Raw genomic sequence first — 21,054 nt, 5'->3', positions numbered from 1 at the left:
GTAACTCCAGTGCACAGAACTATGCACCTGAACTCCAAGGTCTTCAGTTCCACTATACTTATGGCCCCACCACTCACCATGAAACTCCTACCTTGACTTGACTTCCAAAATGCAAGACCTCACACTTATCTATATTAAACTCCATTTGACACCTCAACCCACTTTTCCAGTTGATCAAGGTCCTGCTGCAATTTCTGACAACCTTCCTCACTGTCCACGATTCCTCCTATTTTAGTGTCATCTGCAAACTTAATCATGCCTTGTACATTCTCAAAAATCACTGATATAAAGAAACAGCAATGGCCCAGCATTGACCCGAGGCACTCCACTAGTCTCAGGCCTCCAGTCCGACAAGCATCCTTCCACTATGACCCTCTGCTTCCTACCATCAAACCAAATTTTGTATCCAATTTGCCAGCAACCTCCTGGATTCCATGTGATCTAACTTCCAGAGCAGCATACCACGTGGAACCTTAAAGGCCTTACTGATATCCATATAGACTACATCTACCACCCTGCCCTAGTCAACCATCTTGGTCACTTCAAAGAACTCTAACAAATTTGAGGTGCACAATCTCCTGCACACAACGCCATGCTGACTGCTCCAAATCAAATCCTGTCTTTCCAAATGCATCTATCTTATCTCGCAATCTTTGAGAGAAAGTGAGGGCTGCAGATGCTGGAGATCAGAGCTGAAAATGTGTTGCTGGAAAAGCGCAGGTCAGGCAGCATCCAAGAAACAGGAGAATCGGCGTTTCAGGCATAAGCCCTTCTTCAGGAATCCTGAATGTTAGGCTTACTGGTCTATAGGTCCCAGATGTTAGGCTTACTGGTCTATAGGTCCCAGGTTTTTCCTTGCAGCTTTTCTTAAGGGCACAATATTCACTACCTTCCAGTCTTCCAGGACTTCACTTGTGGTTAACAATGATGCAAAAATAGTTAGGGTCCTTGTCATTTCTGCTCTAGCCTTTTAGTGTTCTTCAATATATCTGGTCAGGATCAGGAGATTTAGCCACCCCCTACGTGATATAGTCTGCCCCCAAGATATGACCAACTTCCCCAAGTTCCCAAAGTCTTCATATCTTTCTCCTTGTTAAACACAGGAGAAATATTCATTAAGGACCTCACCCATCTCCTGCAGTTTTTAAGATTAGATTCCCTATAGTGTGGGAACAGGCCCTTCGGCCCAACAAGTCCACACAGACCCTCCAAGAGTAACCCACCCAGACTAATGCATCGAGCATGACCAATTCACCTGGCTTGCACTCCTTGGACTGTGGGAGGAAGCCAGAATACCTGAAGAAAACCCATGTAGACACAGGGAGAATAATGCAATCTTCACACAGAATTACCACAGGCTGGAATCAAACCTGGGTGCCAGGCGCTGTTAGACAGCAGTGCTAACCACTGAGTAATATACCTCTTTGATCCTCGAGACGTCCTATTCTCTCTGGTTAATCTTTTTCCTTTAATATAGTTCAAGAACCTCTGGCTTCACCCTAATCCTTTATACACTGTATACCTTTCTACTAGGTGACTATTCCCAAGTTGATTAGCCAATATGCATATTTAAATCATCTGCAATCACCAGTAAGCCTCTCTCAAGCCCTCATTATCTCCTGGTTTATATGATGCCCTACTTCAGAAGTCCTGTTTGGGGACCTACAAAGGCATTTCTTCCCTTGCTTTTCATTTCCATCCACTATCAACATTGTGGTCCCTAGTGCGGCCATCATTTGTTAATACAGCCTTGATGGCATCCTTAACAATAAAGCAACTCCACTTCCAGCTAAAAATAATGAATACTGAAGATCACTAAGTCAGACAGCATCCCTGGAGAGAGTATAAGCCAATCATTTAAGTCCAGATGACTTATCAGAGCTGAAGTGAAGTGTGGTGGGGACAGGTTTTATGCTCTAATGAGGGGTATGGGTGTTGGGTGCTGGTCAAGAAAAGATGTTCATAGTTCATATTAAGTGATTGTTCTGTCATACTCCCATCCAATGGTGCAGATCCTGCCAGACTTGAAAGTTCAGTCAGTTCCACTGGGATGTGGGGGTGGGGGGTGTGAAAGGACAACTGAACGTAACAAGCTGAAAAGGGAAAAAATGGTTCACAATTTATAAAAAGGTGTTAAACTGAATATTAAGTCAAGAAAGCGGTGACGTGCCTAGTCTGAAAATGAGATGTTGTTCGTCCAGTTTGCGCTGTGATTCACTGCAACACAAGAGGACAGACACACAAGCATGCAAGCAGTACACTACATTACAGTGACAGACTTCAGGAAGGCCGGGGTCATGTTTGCGCACAGACCATAGGTGCAAAGTGGCCACCCAATCTGTTTGATTTCTCCAATGTAGGGTAGACCACATTGTTCTTGTGTATTGTATTTGCTGCACCCAGAGGTGAAATGCTGCTTCATTTGGAAGCATTCTTTCAGCCCTTGGATGGTGAGCAGGAAGGTGAAGGGCAAAGTACATCTTTTTGGAATTTTGAGTATCCTTGGATATTTAACTTCCAGCCCTGACCTCCCTGTCACTGCATTTCAATAATCTCCACCAGGTTGTACACATTTATCTCTGTGCCGTCAGCTCAACTGTATTCAGAAAACTGCGTGCATTTAGGTACAAAAGTTGTTAAATAAGGCATTTCCACCACTCAAATCATCCTGGGGATTACTGTTGACCAGAAACTAAACTGGACCAGGCAGACTCTGGCTACAAAAGCAGACCCAAGGCCAAGAAATCTGTGGCAAGCAATTGCCTCCCCCTACACTTGCCAATACTCCATGTTTGACACAATCCAAAAGAATGCTGCCTTTTTGATTTGCACCCCATCAACCCACTTTCACAATTCACTCACTGATAGAGTGGGAGCTGACCAGAAGTCTTCCAATAGTACCTTCCAAATGCTCAACCTCTACTCAGGTGGGGTTTTTTGGGAGTGGTGAGTGGGGTGATAGTATGGATGTGTGGAATCACCATTTCCCTCCAAGTCTCCCATCATCCTGACGTGGAACGATATCACTCACTGATCCTTCACTACCCTTTTTGCTTACCACCTCCTCCAGAGCAATTATGGAAGGGCAATAATGGGGGGGGGGGGGGGGGGGGGGGGGGGCACGCGGCAGCATGCACTGGTGAAAGCACGGTGATATAATAACCAGCCTAAAATAGAACACAAAATGAAATTGGCTAAAAGGCTCTTACATGAAGACCAAAGCAATTATTAAAGAAACTAATATAAGCACTTTTGACCTTGATTTGCAAATCTAACAATTCTTTTGTTTCTTTTTCTTGGGATACCAACTTTCCAAAGCCTTGTTGATAAAATCAAAGGAAGGATCAAGATTTAACAGTAAGCGTCCGGCTATATCAAGCCCTGCGCAATCTGGTGCTCATCTACATCACAAGGATAGATTACCGTGCGGAAACAGGCCCTTTGGCCCAACAAGTCCACACCGACTCTCTGAAGAGAAACCCACCCTCCCTATATTTACCCGACTAATCCACCTAACACTACGGGCAATTTAGCATGGCCAATTCACCTAATCTGCACAGCTTTGGACTGTGGGAAGAAACTGGAGCACCCGGAGGAAACCCACGCAGACACGGGGAGAATGTGCAAACTCCATTCAGACAGTTGCCCAGGGAATTGAACCCTGGCGCTGTGAGGCAGCAGTGATAACCACTGAGTCACCGTGCCACCCTAACAAGTGTCTCCAGATGCTAATGATGCAACAGGCTGGAGGAGTGAGTCATAATCTGGCTCACTAGGCCACAGGTTACTACAGTTAAAAAAATTTCAGTTACCAAGATGACCAATTACATGCCACATTTTTCAGATTTTAAATAAGTCAAGTCAGCCAATAAATATGTCTAAATATCTCCAAACAACAGAACACATTCATTCTCTTTTTAGAAAGAGACAAGATTCTGGGACAAAAGCACTACTACAAATGAGTTATACTTGAAGGGAAAAAGAGAATAGAATGCTCTGGAGCCTTTTGCTCTAATGTAGTTAAATACACTGAATATAGCAGATGAATCAAATAATAAAATGCTGCTTAGACCATAAAAATTGTAAAGTAACTGAGTAAAAGTTTCAGAATTACATCAGAAATTGCAGTCTCAGAAGGGATATTAAAACATGAACCAATACCAGTTAGCTGAACATCTAACCTCAAGATATTAACTGATATAAACATTAAATACTGTAGTTCTTGACTATACATGAAGAACGTTCAATTTATAAAAATAATCTGAATTCAGGTTAAAATGGAAATTATATGCAAATAACTTCAATGTAATTACAGTGTAAGCTCTACATTTAAAATTTGTGTTCTGGTAAATCAAGTGTGACCCTTGAAATTTCAGTGACATTTCCTACCTGTCTTTGTCAATTAGTTTTAAAGCATCTGTTGGTTGTCCAACATCAAATGCAGTGGATCCTTTCAACAAACAGGCACTGCTGCTAGATTTACATGCAGACGTCTTGCCTGAAGGAGCTAGCAATTAAACAAATAATACTATTAATACTAGAATCAAAACTTATGCTATTTCCTTACTTCATAAAAAGCATTGCAAATTACAGCACAAAAGGGACACAACCATATACTTGTTAAAAATTATCTTGCAATCAGAACAAAAATGCAAAATTTCAAAAGGGATCAATGATTTGTAATAAAGCAAAAGATGTCAATTGCTTTTAGTCAATTGATTGGTCAGAGTGTGCATCCCAATACTACTCTACTTCATTTACATGCCTCGACATGTTCCTTTCCACCCTGCATACAAATATATGCGGTTTCAAACAAGTGAGGCGCATTATTAGGTTGACATAATGAAAAATAGGATATAGGAATTTTAGTGTTTTTGCAATGCCAGATACTTATGTCCCGTATGCCAATGACTGATTAAATCAAACACCATGTACTTCTGACTGTTCACAGTACTCAAAGTACTAAATGTTCTGAGTTTTGCAAACATGTTATTAAAAAGTTACAAGTGTGCTAGAAATTACATTAACAAATTTAAAATCAGTTAAATTTGTAATGTTTTCCCAGCAATGTCAACTTGTGCTATAGAGCAAAGTCCTGAGAATTTGGAGTCTGAAATAGCAACAGGACATGCTGCAAATGCACAGGTCAACTGACAGCTGTAAAGAGTTAAATGTAGAAGTCAACTTTCTTTCATAGAAACCAGGAAAAGTTAGACAGGAAGTATAAGGGTTTTTCGCAATGGAGTGAAGGAGGACAAGGGGTGACTTGATAGGTGGTGTACATGATATTGAGAGGCATAGATAGAGTGAATAGCCAGAGACTTTTCCCCATGGCAGAAATGTCAATGAGGGGGCATTATTTTAAGGTCATTGGAAGGAGGTTTGGGGAAGTGTCAGAGGTAGGTTTGTCACTCAGAGTGGAGGGCACGTGAAATCCACTGCCAGAAGTGTAGTAGTCAGATACATTATGGATATTTAAGCGACTCTTGGATAGGCACATGGAAGTTAGTGCAAGGGTATATAGGACAGTCTGATCTTAGAGTAGGATAAACAGCCGGCATAACATTGAAGGCTGAAGGGGCTGTACTGTTCTATGTTCTATATTCTAAGCGAAGTGGTGAGAATATGAAAACAAGAGGAAAGATTGCAAGACAGGAGAGATTAAATTACAAGAGCAGGTGATGCAAGGCCAAAGGCAGTGGTAAAGGAACAAGTAAAGCAAAATACATGCTGAAGAGCAATGCAAATAGCAGAATGACAAAAACCTGCTTTCCAAAGCCAAGAAAAATTATTAAATCAAAAACCTGCCAAAACCAGGCACAGAATATTTGTTAAATTCCATGTGGAGTTTCCTCTTGTCTAACCTCAAACAGTCAGCTTTAAATCTCATTTCCAAAATCTATCAACAGGATTGCCCTGGTATACCAAGTGTTTCAGACTACACTGCGTGAATGAACTGAACGCTTCCTCAGTTTCTACACCTACCATCACCAACAACCACCCAACTGCCACCATCACTACTCTTCACATTTCAGTCTCTCTGCATAACAACATACTCTGTTTCCATGCTGTACATCTGACTCCAATGGAACTGTTAGCTTCTTTCTCAAAGGACCAGATTCTTCCACATGGTTGCATTTGATCTTATACTGAAGAACTTCAACCCTACTCATTTTCTCCAGATAAAACACCTTTGTGTGCATTGTTTCAAATTATGCCTGTTTTTTGTGGGTTGTATGAACTTTCCTTGTCCCAGTCTTAATGAGGCACCCCCTTTTTTTTTTAAGAAAAGTATTAAGGATTGCATTGGTATTGTTTCCTTCTCAGCCCAAATGGAAACATTACTTTCACATGGACCATCTTGACACTTGACAACCTCAACCTAATCTATCCGCAGAAATTAAGTGTTAGAGATGGCCCCCATGCGAAAGCAATGCAAATATTCAGGTCAAATCTTTTTTCCCCCCCAATTCATTGGGGATGGTTAAATATTTACACCCGCTGGCTCCTCTGCAACTATATATCTCTATTCTTCACTTCTGAAAAGATTCCAATCCATTTGGAGTTTCCCAGTCTGTCACATCTGTTCTAATGATGCAGCCTTCCTCTTTCCTCAACTGGAAACTCCCTCAGTGGTTGGAGTCCTCTATCTTATTTTCTGCAGTTCTGTTCTCACCATCTACCCTCCCTTTCAAGGATAGCATTCCTTAGGTCCTCACTTTGCACAGCTTCCGGAGTCACAGCTCCACCATTTCAACCACGAAGTGGAATTCCAAACACCTTCCCCACCCATCCCCCCTTCATTTCAAAAACAGCTGTTTGTTTTATTATACCGAATCTACAATACTCCTCTTTGCTTACATGAAAAAATGTTACTGAAAGTAAAGAGATACAACCACTCTTTCCACATCTTTTTCAAGATTAATGCACTTACCAGGAGAACCAACTACTTATGGGTACTGTTTTTAAATCTAGAATACTACTCATATGGTGTCTACTCTACACCAGGAAATCAAACAGATTGGTGACAAGCATAATGATATCATTTTTAATAGTCTAGCTTTCTCTCACATTGACCATTGTGCTGACTCATGGAGTGTTTCAATCAAGTTCAATGCAAACTTAGCTGTACCACATCTTTCTATTAGACCTCCAGATTCGGTACGCAGTTCAACAATTTCAAACAGTGACCTTTATCCCCACTGGTTTACCAGTTTTGGTTTTAATCATGTCTTTCTCCATTTGCTTTTGAAACTAAGCTGTTAAATGTCATTCACACCACCTCCAGCCACATCTAATGTTTCCTACTCATCTCCTAACCACCTCCTTTGACCTTGCACCAAACTTTTCAAATGTTGAATCTCTTCTTCTCAATCCTGAGATTTTTTTGTTCTTAATCCCACACTCCCTTTTTCACTTGTTTAAAACAGATTCTGGTGTACATTCGACTATCCAGTTCAGTTGAAAATGTAAGTCCAAAACATTAACTCTCACCAATGCTGTCTGAATTGCTATACCCTGCATCGTTTTTTCAATCCATACCAATGCTCAACCTAATAGTCTTTCTAGTCCTTTCTCTCATGTATCCAGCTTCCCTTAAATCCACATTTTTGTGGGGAGGAGTTGAGACAGTGATAATGCTTTTAGACCAGTTATCCACAGGTGCAGTCAAAAGCCCTGGGGATACAGTTTCAATGCCAAAATAACAGGTGGATGAGTTTAAAAATCAATTAAAGCCAGAATTAAAAGCCAATCTTTGTCGTGATAACTATGAAACTATCATATTTATGGAAGCAAACCTTACCTGCTTTGGCCCACATGCAACTCAATTCCTTGGAAAATGACCTAGAAAGCCACTCAATACAAGGGCAAATCAGAAATGGCCAAACTCACCCACATCCCATAAAGAAAAATTCTCAACTCTCTTCTGACAGATTTCCACATTACATCTATCCACCAGACACAGTTTGTCCAGGAGTTGCATTACTGATGAGCATTTCTCTCTAGTTTTAGTGTCTTCTAGAATTGGAGATCTACACTATCCAATTTCTTTGAAAATATAAAAGGCCTCTATTAAGCCATGCACGAGCCTTCTATTAAGGAAAACAGTTCCAGTGTGTTCAATTCTTCTGATAGATATAGCCTTTCACTTCTATATCATTTCAAATGATCATTTTTGCAAACTTAGTGCCTGAATATCTACTTTTAATGATAACTACATCTATATTCCAAATCTTCAGTTCCACTACTCATTAGCCAATAACTGAGGAGTCAGTGGGCACTAAAATATACCTCAATGTTAAAGCTGACTTACCCATTTACCCCCAAGTTTAATAATGTTTTTCTGTATTTTATGCCAGCTCTCTTCTATACTAACTTGCGCTCCAATCATCCTCAATTTGCAAAAATACATCCAAATTCAGACTCATTTATATAAAACAGCAGGCAAAAAATCAGAACTGAACCTATGGAACAGCACTTGCCAACCTGAGAAAGTTCTTTAACCGCTTCCCCACCCACTCATCCACCCCATCCCCCCCAACCCCATTTTGTTAACAGCTTCTTGCCCCAACTCCACCTTGGCTTCAGTGCATGCGATTTCTTCAAAAGATATGTTGGAAATCAAAATATGATCTTGCCTACCCTTTAATAATTCTTCAGAGAACTCTGGTAGGTTGGTTTGGGGGCAATATTTGTTTCAAATGAAATCTTACATTTCTATATTAGCTTTTTAGATCTCTTCCCTAACCCCCAAAATACACAGATGCAATCCATCTGAACTATCAATTTTAGCTTTAAGTTTGATTAGTCAATTTTTGTTTAGAAAATGTTAAATGGTTTCATTCTTTGATTTCATAAAGGGAGCAGTAATGAGTGACATTGATAAGTTGGTAAAGCAAATAGGATACAAAGTTCATGAACTCAATGCAAATTAGAGAAAGTGATCAGTTGAGAAAAGGTAACTAACCTATATCTCTACAAATGTTGATATACAAATCATCATCATCAGGAGAATCAACCAAATAGCCTCCCGACATCTTTATGAGTGGATTCAAATCACGTTTCTTTCCAACTTCATCAATGACGTAACAAGGAACCTTAAAGAGTTAATTTTAAGTGAACATGAATAAACATGCTTTTAAAGTTCAATCAAGGAACATCTGTCACATCAAGAATAAATATCTTAATTAAAACCCGAATTATCATAAAACAAACGAATAATAATTTGATGAATGCACATTTCCTGTACGATCCTAATTCATTAGCTTCGTTCTGAGAACTGATGCTTAGTTGCTATGCTTTCCCATCTATTGAAAAGCAATGGATAGAAAATGAGGGGAGTTTGCCTTAGATATTCAGACTGACTGTCCCAAAATACATTTGAGAATATGCTCTTAATATGGCAATTTTTAAAAAAATTGAGTTACTTAAAAGGCTTATTCAGTGAGCAATTTAAAGAATTTGCTTCAAAACAGTTTGTTGGAAATCACTTTTGCAGATCTGTCCACTTCAATTTACTAATACTTCTTAAAAGGATCAATTGAAGCCTAGTGAACATGAACTATTAACAGCGAACAACCTTAGTGAAGTGAGGTGGTTTGCTTTCTGAACCATTACAAAAACAATTACAACTTGCAAGCTCAATTAGCCACTGGAGTGTCACCCACAACACTACTCATGGCTGTGCAAGTGATGGAGTAAAATGTCTGACAGGGCCAAAACCTTTTTTTCAAATTAGATGCATCACTTTGGATCTCAGAGGTAGGAGCAGAGAAAGCACACACCCCAGAATTTGAACAGAAAGAGACTGCTGCCTGATGGCCATGCCTGGGTGGATACAATATTCAAGGTCCAACTACATTGAATGAAGCATTGTATGTAGTCATATTTGCAAACTAACTTGTTTCTATGGATGTGACTAAATAAAAAACTATTCCTGACTAATTCTGATAAAAGTAATAGACAAGGAAAGAGCAAGCAATCAAGCAGAGATGATTGACAGCTGGCTCTTAGAACAGTGCAAGCTCACAGGTGGCACAAACCAGAGAGGAAATCTTTAATTATCGTGTGCTTATAGATCACCGTACTAGCTACATGGCTACCCATCCACATCAGAAATAGGACAATAAAGAAAAATTCTCAAAGAGGGTGATGTCAAAGTTGTATAAGATACTTGTCAGATGGAGCATTGTATACAATTGAGTACCATATTGCAGTAAAGACATGAATGCATTGAAGAGTGTGGAGAAGTGATCTACTGAAGTGGTTGCAGGAATAGAAACTGCAATAACGAAGACAGATTGAAGTAGTTGGGTCTGTTCTCTTTGGAGAGAAGGCAGCTGAGAGAATGTGATAAAGCTTTTCAAAGCCACAAGCAGGTTGATGATGATGCAAATGGATATGGAGAACCTGTTTCCACACATAAAAGAACAAGAAGAATAGTTTAAGGTGATGAGAGAAAAAAAAACTCAGCGAGTAGTTAGGATATGGAATGCACTGCCTGGAAATGTGATAGAGACTGGCTCAATTGAGGCGTTCAAGTGGGCATTAGATGATTATGATGACAAACATGTAAGGGTACAGGGAGAAAGTAGATTGGCACTAGGTAATTATGCTCATTTGAAGAGCCAATACTGACATGGGCCAAATGGCACCTTGTTGCATCATGACAATTGAGTGAGAAATGCTATGCAGTCTGAGTTTGTATGTAATTTAGGGTCTGTACTTCTGATTTCTTTGCAAGTGATGACTGTATAAGGTAGAGGAAATAATCAGTTTCTGCAATACAATTGACAATAATTACAAAAGAGAATGAAAGGAGAAAAATCAAGGTCAATGTAAAATGTACAAGTTCATATTTTTGCTTGTGGTAAAAACTAGATACACAAAAAATTTAATTTATAATGTGGAAAGTCAAACATTCAAGGTTATTTTCAGAACCGTTTTAATCATTTCAGAGGCAGGCAGAGTTCTGTATTTAGATGGTTATCACCTATAGAACTCAATCCTTTATCTGAGGAGACTTGTAGCCATTAGATCGCCACAGGGACTGAAGCAGAATGAGATAGGACCTAGTGGACAAATGGGGCACAATCTTCAGCCAATCAATGGACCAAAGAAGATCAAATGCAAATGCTGGAAAACCCAAGCAAGTCAAGCAGCATCTCAGGAAAGAGAAATTGTTAGCATTTCAGGTTAAAATTTCTAACCTATCCCAGTTCTAAAAGGTTTTGAGCAAATGAAAAAGGGGAAGGGGGAGGGTGGGGAGAAGGGGATTAAATGACAGGTGTTGACTCAAGGCCAAAAGGAAGTGATGATCTGGTGACATTTCTTTGCACACTGCTTCCTGTAACACCAGCAGATACTCATGATTCTTGTCGAAGTTCCTCTATCCAAATCCTTCAGTTCTTTCCTTATCCCATTATCTTTGGACTTGCACTATTAATTCTTTAGTAATCCACTGTCTTTCACAAACTAGACCTTCTTTGTTCTTTATCGCTACCCTCCACTTTCCATTTGCTGAAAGCTAGTTACATGTCCAACTTTTGTAATTCTTTTGGAATATAGTAAGCACATTTTAAATTAAGTTACATTTTAAAATAACTATAGTAACTGCTCTGCTAGGCACTTAAACCTCTATCTGATAACTGAAGTGAGAAATAAAAGTGACTAGCAATAATGAAGGATGCTCAAGTCCAATAGCTATCTGAACTATCACAATTCAGGTTCAGCCACTTCACAATGAACTTGAAAGTGCGATTTTGTTAGTTCAAAAATACTCAAAAATAATGCTGAATTAAATAGGAACACATTTAATTCAATCGCATATACTTATCACCAGTATGAGTAGTTCAGGAAGCATCATTCACTCCCCTGCGAATTTTACATCATTACTTATAGCCCCAATTCAGATTTTAGCAGATCAAGAATATGCCAACACGTGGGGTACTTGCATTTACCTCTTTTTGGGGGTTGAAGGTGCTCTTCTTACAGGCTACAAAAGTCTTCCATTCAAAGTAATGCACACATTCAGAAGTCGCCACAAATTCTGGGCTACCCTGTTTAAAGAAAAGAAGAATTACCTAAAACCAGCAGAATGACGTTGAACTGGTAGCTTCCTTGGTAGCAAAATTTAAAACACAAATCAGTAATAAGCAAACAGTAAACAAATTAAATTAACAAATCTTTCAAAGTGTGAACAGTTCTCAAGTGAATGGAGTGTTCTGTAGCAAACCTCTCCACTTTAAAAATCCAACATGCGCACAGTTTCCAATCAAGTTCACAATATTCTTCCATGGGAAGATATTCTTTGGCTCAATTATATCTAGTTATTATCTGCACTCTAGCTGGGAAGTTCGTTTCAACATTTTCCATGCTAAAAGGAACTATAAACAAAATTGCTATATCGAGTTCAATAATTTGATTCAGGTCATTTAGTCAACATGGTTACTACAATTTATAATTATTTGTCTAGAGAATCTCAGTACTGGGACAGAATATTTCCCAGTTACATGACACCACAGTACAAGGCCAAAACAGTCCCAGGTAAGTTCAGGTCATTTACTCATCTATTGAATAAATGCAAACTTTCTCAGCCGAAACGCTCTAATGGATTCGGCAGGAGGCTAATTAGCAACTTAAATTACAAGCATTGTACATTGTGAACTCATACCCATTTAAATTAGGTTGATATTTTTTGCACAATTTCCTAACTAAAGGCAAAATGGATTCTGGAAACTTCAAAATAGGAAACATGGATAAACAAGATCACCAACTTGAAATACTTGCTCTGCTTCTCTTTTAAAGAATGCCAAACTTGCTGTATAGCCCAAGCATTCTGATTTTCTTTAGAAGAGTTTCATGTTGAACAATTACATTCAGGTAATAGTCAAACTATCTGCCTTGGAGATCCTATATTTCAGTCTTGATGGAAGCAATTGGTTGCTCAAATTAAAAAATAATTGTACTTTACATTTGATTGGAAGGACAGTAAAAGACAAGGCTTTGTCTATCATTTCTAAACAGCACCACTCAGTCATATAGCATGGAAACAGACCTTTTGGCCCATCTGGTCAGTGTGGACTATGTTCCCAAACTAAACTAGTTCCACCTGCCTGCGTTTGGCCCATATCCTCCAAATCTTTCCTATTCATGTACTTATCCAATTGTCTTTTAAATGTTGCAACTGTACCTGCAGCCACCACTTCCTCTGGCAGTTCATTCCACACACTAACCACTAAAAAAAAGTTGCCCCTCATGCCCTGTTTAAATCTAGCTTAAAAACATGCCCCATAATATTGAATTCCCCCAATTTTGGGAAAACATCTTTGTTTAATTATCTATGCCCCTCATGATTTTATAAACTTAAGGTCACTTCTCAACCACCTACGCTCCAGTGAAGAAAGTCCCCGCCTAATTGTTACTCCAACCCTTCATTCCAAAATCCTAGTACTTTATTTTCCCCTGAACCCTGCAGGGTGCAGGAAACAGCCTGACTGGGGCATCCTTTGAGGGATCAGTCTTTTGCTCCTTGGAGATGGAGATAGAGCTGATCTTTTGCAGACAGAGGCAGAGTTGATATCATTAGCACCTGAATAAAAGGGGGGGGGGGGGGAAAAAGAGAGGATAAGGGTACTGAAAGCTCCTCTGGACTCCAATGAAGGGGATAGCAGGACAAGAGGGGTTCAGAGAATATTCTTAAGAGATGGAGAATTACTTGCCTATCTCACCTCATCTCCCTTTCACAATCCTTACAATGTATCTAAACAGACCGCAATCAAGCGCGACCCTCTCAACTGATGTCCACTAGTACTTTCTAGCTGCATGTATATGGACATTTCTACCTGTCATGTTTTCACCCACCTAATCAAAAAAATACACGCCGGTGTGCTAAGTGTAACACTCAGGACAATTGAGATCAAACATCCCAAATATCACGGAGTTGTGTAAACCAGGCAGATGTGGTGCATTTACCCAGAGCCATCAGGAGCTAGTGCATTACCTTGGTTAAAAAAAATCCAGTGGTGATAGCATATTTTACAAAACCTCAAATGAAAATATATTTAAATTTGATGGTCTTCAAAACTTAAAATTAAACTTTGAACTTCAATGCTGTACAGTTCTATTTCTTCACAAATGCACAGAAAAACTGCTTTTGAAGAGATACATGCAAGCTCCACAAAATTTAATGAAGTTAATGAATGGAGAAAAGCAAATACCTTCAGGGAAATGTACAAAGACTGTAATGTTTAATTTAACATCTCATTTCAGAAAACAGTAAAGTCAGCTGAGAATGCAACAAGTTACCTTTAAAATGCTTTGAGTTCTGTACAGCCTATTTTATTTCATATTTTGAAGTGTGAAAGTCACAAGTACATACTCCACTGCTGAGAAACAATGCATTCATGCCCAGCTGCTTTTCATTTTCAGAAAATGGGTTTAAAAGTACAAGGCCTCACAATAGATTTACTCCAATGTCTAAGCTGGACAAAACTTAAAACCCTAAATTTCATATCAGGTAGGTTTTGTACAGGAGCCAACAAAAACAGACTTTTACTAGTTTTGGAAGTGCTACGATTATAGACTTGCACAAGGGCGGGGAGGGTGAGGAGAAATCAAGTAAAATCCATTACACTGATTCACTTACTCCCACAAACCATACATCCTTCAGCATGATAATCAACTTCAAACTGTTGTAAGGGACCACATTTTCCTTTTTGCACTATAAACTGGATGGAAGTCAGATACTACTAAAATACCAGGAGAGTTGCACAACCTGAAATGCAAGTGTTTTACATATTATGCTGAACAGGTTGTTCTAGTGTAAAAACTATTTCAACAACACAAATTGGCTATAATGTGACTGATTAATTGTTTGGATGCTATTTGGAAAAAGGGTATAGCAATTTTCTGTAACATGTGGTTGCAGAGGAACACACCCATTGTATTATAAGGAACACACTGCACAAGTTTACATTTGTTTTGGAGTATGAGAATGTTATATTATTGAGAACACCACCAGGAGTCTAAGAACTGCCTAATGATAATATCTCAGACTGATTGAGCTGCTGTTGCGTGTGTTGCTGGAAAAGCGCAGGTCAGGCAACATCCAAGGAACAGGAGAATCGACATTTCGGGCATAAGCCCTTCTTCAGCCCTCCTGTTCCTTGGATGCTGCCTGACCTGCTGCGCTTTTCCAGCAACACATTTTCAGCTCTGATCTCCAGCATCTGCAGTCCTCACTTTCTCCTTGTGTGTGTTGCTGGAAAAGCACAGGTCAGGCAGTATCTGAGCAAATAAAAACAATGTTTCGAGCCAGAGCCCTTCATCAGACTTTCCAGCAACACAACTCTGATCGGCAGACCTCACTGTGTCCTGCTGTTGCTACAGACCAGCAAGAACAGTACAGCCAGAAATATCTGAAGTTAGCAAACAAATCCCTCCTTGCCCACTCCCCATCACCCAGAGAGTGAAAACAGAAAACCTAATGAATTTTACAAAGAAAAATGTCTCAAACAAGACTTAGGCCTAGCTAATCAATTAAAGAATGACAATTGGTCTGCAAATAGCATGTATTCTTGAAGAGGCAGCTACAAATCTGTAACCTTTGACCCTGTTATACAACAGCACTCTGCAGGACCAGATCCACCTACTTCACAGACAAAGCACCTGTTTGTCAAGGATGGGACCACATACTAAATATTTAACCAATTAACAAAAGTCAATCTTAATCCAAATAACCCTGAAAATGAGAAGAAAGTAAGGATTGCAGATATTGAAGAGGAGTCAAAAAGTGTGGTGCTCATAAAGCACAGCTGATCAGGCAATATCTGAGGAGAGTCTAATTTTCGAGCATGAGCTCTTCATTAGGAAAGCTTATGCTCAAAACGTTGACTCTCCTGCTTCTCGAATGCTGCCTGACCGGCTGTGCTTTTCCAACACCTCACTTTTCAACCCTCAAAATGGCTCAGATTCAGTAAAATACAAACGTTTGAATAAGTTAGGAGCACAATTTTTTATTAGAAAAAAATGAATCCTTTAAAAGAAAACCTGTTTTAACGGAAAGTCATTTCCATTTAGACTGAAATTTCAATAGTCAGTTCTGCCGTAATGTGACTTTGATTAATGCAAATTGGTTGCGACGCAATTGGGTGAGTAGGGAATGCTGCTTCTAAAGCATAAACTTTCAAAGTATGCATTGGCTATAATGCGATTGCATCGCCAACACTATGTGCTATTTGTATTGCGAGATTTTTGTATAACGTGGGATCACACAGGAACACAACTATCATGTTCTGGAAGAACTGACTGTATACTGAAAACATCAACAGGTCAGATTTGCAAGTGATACCACTGGTGTAAAATTATGACAATATCTAATCTCACCATTTCTTACTACTGTGCGAATGGTTTCACACACCACAACACAAAAGGATACCAATCCATGCTATCCTTTTTGTGCAGATTAAGGTGGCATTCTACAGTGATCTCTACACTAAATAGCAATTTAGATACATTATCCCCTTGACTCCAGTATCTGTTACAACTCTTCAGAACAAAAATATATTTCTCAGTCTGTGGTACTACCAGTCACGAATTTTTTTTTTAGTTAATGTCATTGTTGCCATAACCAGAGCCTTTTCTATTTCTGTCATTCCAACCATCCATCGCAGACCAATGGAGGCTGCAACAATGATAAGTCATTAACTGATATTTGTCTTATTATGAGCAGAGTTCTACAGCAATCTAATGAAGAAAGATCATCTTTTCATCTGTGCACACTTAAAACTAGCCCTGCAAGGAAATTGCTTGAACTGTACAGAACTTCAAATCCTTAGACAGTAAGGCATTTGACAAGGTTCCCCATGGGAGACTGATTAGCAAGGTTAGATCTCATGGAATACAGGGAGAACTAGCCATTTGGATACAGAACTGGCTCAAAGGTAGAAGACAGAGGATGGTGGTGGAGGGTTGTTTTTCAGACTGGAGGCCTGTGACCAGTGGAGTGCCACAAGGATCAGTGCTGGGCTCTCTACTTTTTGTCATTTACATAAATGATTTGGATGCGAGCATAAGAGGTACAGTTACAAAGTTTGCAGATGACACCAAAATTGGAGGTGTAGTTGACAGCGAAGAGGGTTACCTCAGATTACAACAGGATCTTGACCAGATGGGCCAATGGGCTGAGAAGTGGCAGATGGAGTTTAATTCAGATAAATGTGAGGTGCTGCATTTTGGGAAAGCAAATCTTAGCAGGACTTATACACTTAATGGTAAGTTCCTAGGGAGTGTTGCTGAACAAACAGACCTGGGAGTGCAGGTTCACAGCTCCTTGAAAGTGGAGTCGCAAGTAGATAGGATAGTGAAGGAGGCATTTGGTATGCTTTCCTTTATTGGTCAGAGTATTGAGTACAGGAGTTGGGAGGTCATGTTGCGGCTGTACAGAACATTGACTAGCTCACTGTTGGAATATTACGTGCAATTCTGGTCTCCTTCCTATCGGAAAGATGCTGTGAAACTTGAAAGGGTTCAGAAAAGATTTACAAGGACGTTGCCAGGGTTGGAAGATTTGAGCTATAGGGAGAGGCTGAACAGGCTGGGGCTGTTTTGCCTGGAGCTTCGGAGGCTGAGGGGTGACATTATAGAGGTTTACAAAATTATGAGGGGTATGGATAGAATAAATCGGCAAACTCCCTGGGATCAGGGAGTCCAGAACTAGAGGGCATAGGTTTAGGGTGAGAGGAGAAAGATATAAAAGATCTAAGGGGCAACTTTTTCATGCAGAGAGTGGTGAGTGCGTGGAATGAGCTGCCAGCGGGTGTGGTGGAAGCTGGTACAATTGCAACATTTAAGAGGCATTTGGATGGGTATATGAATAGGAAGGATTTGCAGGGATATGGGCCGGGTGCTGGCAGGTGGGACTAGATTGGGTTGGGATATCTGGTCGGCATGGAGGGGTTGGACCGAAGGGTCTCTCAATTCTGTACATCTCTATGACTATGTTTTTGAATACCTGCCAGAAATGCATAAGGTCTCATGTGAATAGTGCTTTGGTTTTTATTACACAGATTCAAAAGATTGATCTATTGTATAAATCCACATCTACAATGTTCACTTACCAACTGTGCTAAGCAACCTCTATTCATCTTAATTAGGAAGGGGTGGGAGAGGCAGACTTTTCATGCTAACCTTTCTTGCCCCTGTTTCTACACTGAAGTAGCTTTCACAAAAGATAAAAACAGTTTGAATACTAGCTCTTAAGTTCAATATAAAATTCACATGACATACTGATATTGTTAAACAGAATCTGTGATTTTTAAAGTATCAGCCTCAATATTCTACTTGAATGTTGCTTGATGTTTTAAACCAGTATGAAGGTGATACAACAAACATACTCACCAATGTTTTTCCACATAAAAAATTAATGCTGCTTTGGACAGTCTGATTAGAGTTCGGTTTTGAACATTTCTGGGTGGTGTTGTACTCAATATGATGTACTCCTCTAGTCCGGAGTGCAAAATCACCTAAAACGAGGGAACAGACATGTTATCTAAACGGAGTCTGTCGGACAGATTCGGCTACTACCTTACTTTCCATTTACCTGGAATCTTGAAAATTAAAAATGAATTTGGTCACCGATGCAAGGTTCAACACAGGGGTCACTTCAGTTTATTTCATCTAAAATACGCCCATTTGAGTGTTCAATGAGAATCAATACAAAAGACAGCTTTAAAGTAAATAGTTCAAGTAAATAGTTCCAGCTTCATTAGGTAGGTAATTCAACTGTGTGGCCCAGATATTGTACAACGGTTCTTTTTACTGTTTATACACAAGATTAAACAAAAAAGTTAAGTGAGGAGAAACTGCTTTCACGGAACAAAGCAAGAGATACATATAACAAGAAAAACAGAGGCTCACATCAGTCTTGCAATGTTGTCTGAACTCAGGATTGTCATTCTTTTGGTTATAGAAAATCAGACTGTAGCATTCTTAAACAGATGAAATTCGTGAGCAATATGGGTTCATTAAGTACATCCAGTAATATTTGATAATCAGTAGTCTTTAGCAAATGCAAGCAATTTTTGAAGAATACTTAAATGGATAGAGGAAATGTTGATGAGATGCGAGGGATTTTCAGACATCATTCAGTAAGGTTTCACATAAATAGAGGCATAATCCAAGGAAACAGAGGTGCAGTTATGTCAGTTACATTTTAGATTACATTAGATGCCCTACAGTATGGAAACAGGCCCTTCAGCCCAACAAGTCCACACTAACCCTCCGAACAGCAACCCACGTAGACGCATTCCTCTACCGTATATTTACTAAGGCACCTAACACTATGGGCAATTTAGCACGGCCAATTCACCTAACCTGCACACTTAGATTGCGGAGGAAACCGGAGCACCCGGAAGCCCATGCAGTCTCGGGGAGAATGTCTGTGTGGAGTTGCACAGTCATCCAGAACAGGAATTGATCCCAGGTACCTGTGATCCCTGGTGCTGTGAGACAGCAATGCTAGCCACTGAGCCACATATGAAGGCAAATGAAAAGGCTGTATATTAATCATGGGTGACTTTGATCTTGTAAAATTGGGAAAAATCAAAGTGGCAGAGGCATCAACAAGGAAGAATTTATGAACACTATTCAGGACAGTTCCCTAGAACAAAACATGGATCCAAATAGAATGGGAAGCTATTTTGAATCTGGTAATGTGTATAAACTAGGTTTAAAAAATGGTATCAGTAAGAGATGTAATCGTGTATAGTGACAGTTACATGACAGAATTCAGCACTCCGTTTCGAAGTGAGAAACCTGTCTCAGAAACAACTAAGCTAAATTCAAATAAGGGTAGCCACAAATTAATGAGGGCAGAGATATCTAGAATGGACTGGGAAATGAGTTTAGCAGAAAATGCAGTGAATGAACAATGGAAGACTTAAGAAAATACATGTCACACAGCAGTGATGTATCCCAGTAAAGAAGGATGATTCAGGAAGGGGATTTACCATTGAAGTTAAGGACAGTGTTAATTTTTTTAAAATTCTTGATGTGACAAGAATTGTAGTGCAGAGGATTGTAAGAGTCTTAAAAGCTAAAGATGACAAAGAGGAAGAAAATAAACTGAGGGTAAACAAGCTGTTAACAGAAGAATGGACAAAAGAGCTCCTTCAAATATATTAAAAATGAAGAGTCCTAAGTGAATAGAGACCCCGTACTGAATGAGACTGGGGAAATAATAATGTAGACATAGCCAAGTAGTGTGTAAATATTTCACATTCCTCTTGACAGCAGAGGACACCAAAAACCATCAATTTAAGGGGTAAAAGATGAAGAGGAAATAAATACAGTAACTATCACAGGCAAAAAAACTAGGAAACTAATGAGGCTAAACATTAATACATACCCTGGACATGACAGGATGCATCTTAAGGTATTAAAGTAACTAACTACAGAGATTGAAAATGCACTGAGTCATTTTCCAATAATCCTCTGATTTTCAAGAAATCCCAGTGATTGGACAATTGCCAATGTAACACCCTTATCCAAAGGGAGAAAGGTAATTTAAAAAAGACAAACTGTAGGCCAACCAGCTTAACATGTGCCATTGGAAAAATGTTAGAGTAGGACGTAGTAGCAGAGCATTTAGAAACAATATAATCAGAGTAAGCACTGCTTGAAGGTGAAATTATAACGAAGAAATTAATCAAATTATTTGAGATAACAAGCAAAGGATGATCAGTAGATGCAATATATTTGGGGGGTTGCATTTTCAGGATGAAAACCTGAAACTAGTGGAGTCACAGGATCAGTTTGAGGGGCTGATTATTTAAGTTGAGAAAAAACTGTAGAAAGCTGCAGAAGGGGACTCAAGTGTCCTCATTTTTAAATCATAAAAAGCTAGTATCGACGTTTAGCAGATAAAAGACAAATGGAATATTGTCCTTTATGTCAAAGGAAACGGAATGTAACAATAGGAAGGTCTCGTGACAACAGACCTTCAAGGCAATTAGTCCCCTTACCTAAAGGAAGATAGAACGCATTGCAGGGCAG

At 39.4% G+C, this 21,054-nt stretch overlaps 1 protein-coding gene across 1 annotated transcript in view; it reads right to left on the bottom strand.

Annotated features, from left to right (window-relative positions):
• igf2r (insulin-like growth factor 2 receptor) overlaps positions 1-21,054 on the bottom strand; it is a 218,934-nt gene that overhangs the window by 166,967 nt on the left and 30,913 nt on the right. Inside the window, exons 3-6 of the mRNA XM_043696288.2 lie at positions 18,400-18,524; positions 11,961-12,059; positions 8,969-9,098; positions 4,390-4,507 (exon numbers count right to left, since the gene is read on the bottom strand). Coding sequence (XP_043552223.2) covers positions 4,390-4,507; positions 8,969-9,098; positions 11,961-12,059; positions 18,400-18,524 — 472 coding nt within the window. The remainder of the gene's footprint in view (positions 1-4,389; positions 4,508-8,968; positions 9,099-11,960; positions 12,060-18,399; positions 18,525-21,054) is intronic.

This window comes from Chiloscyllium plagiosum, unplaced genomic scaffold (assembly GCF_037043375.1).
Source record: "Chiloscyllium plagiosum isolate Xiang-an unplaced genomic scaffold, Cpla_swu_hap1 HiC_scaffold_10, whole genome shotgun sequence".
Taxonomy (NCBI): Eukaryota; Metazoa; Chordata; class Chondrichthyes; order Orectolobiformes; family Hemiscylliidae; genus Chiloscyllium; species Chiloscyllium plagiosum.
This window is presented reverse-complemented; position numbering and strand designations above follow the sequence as displayed.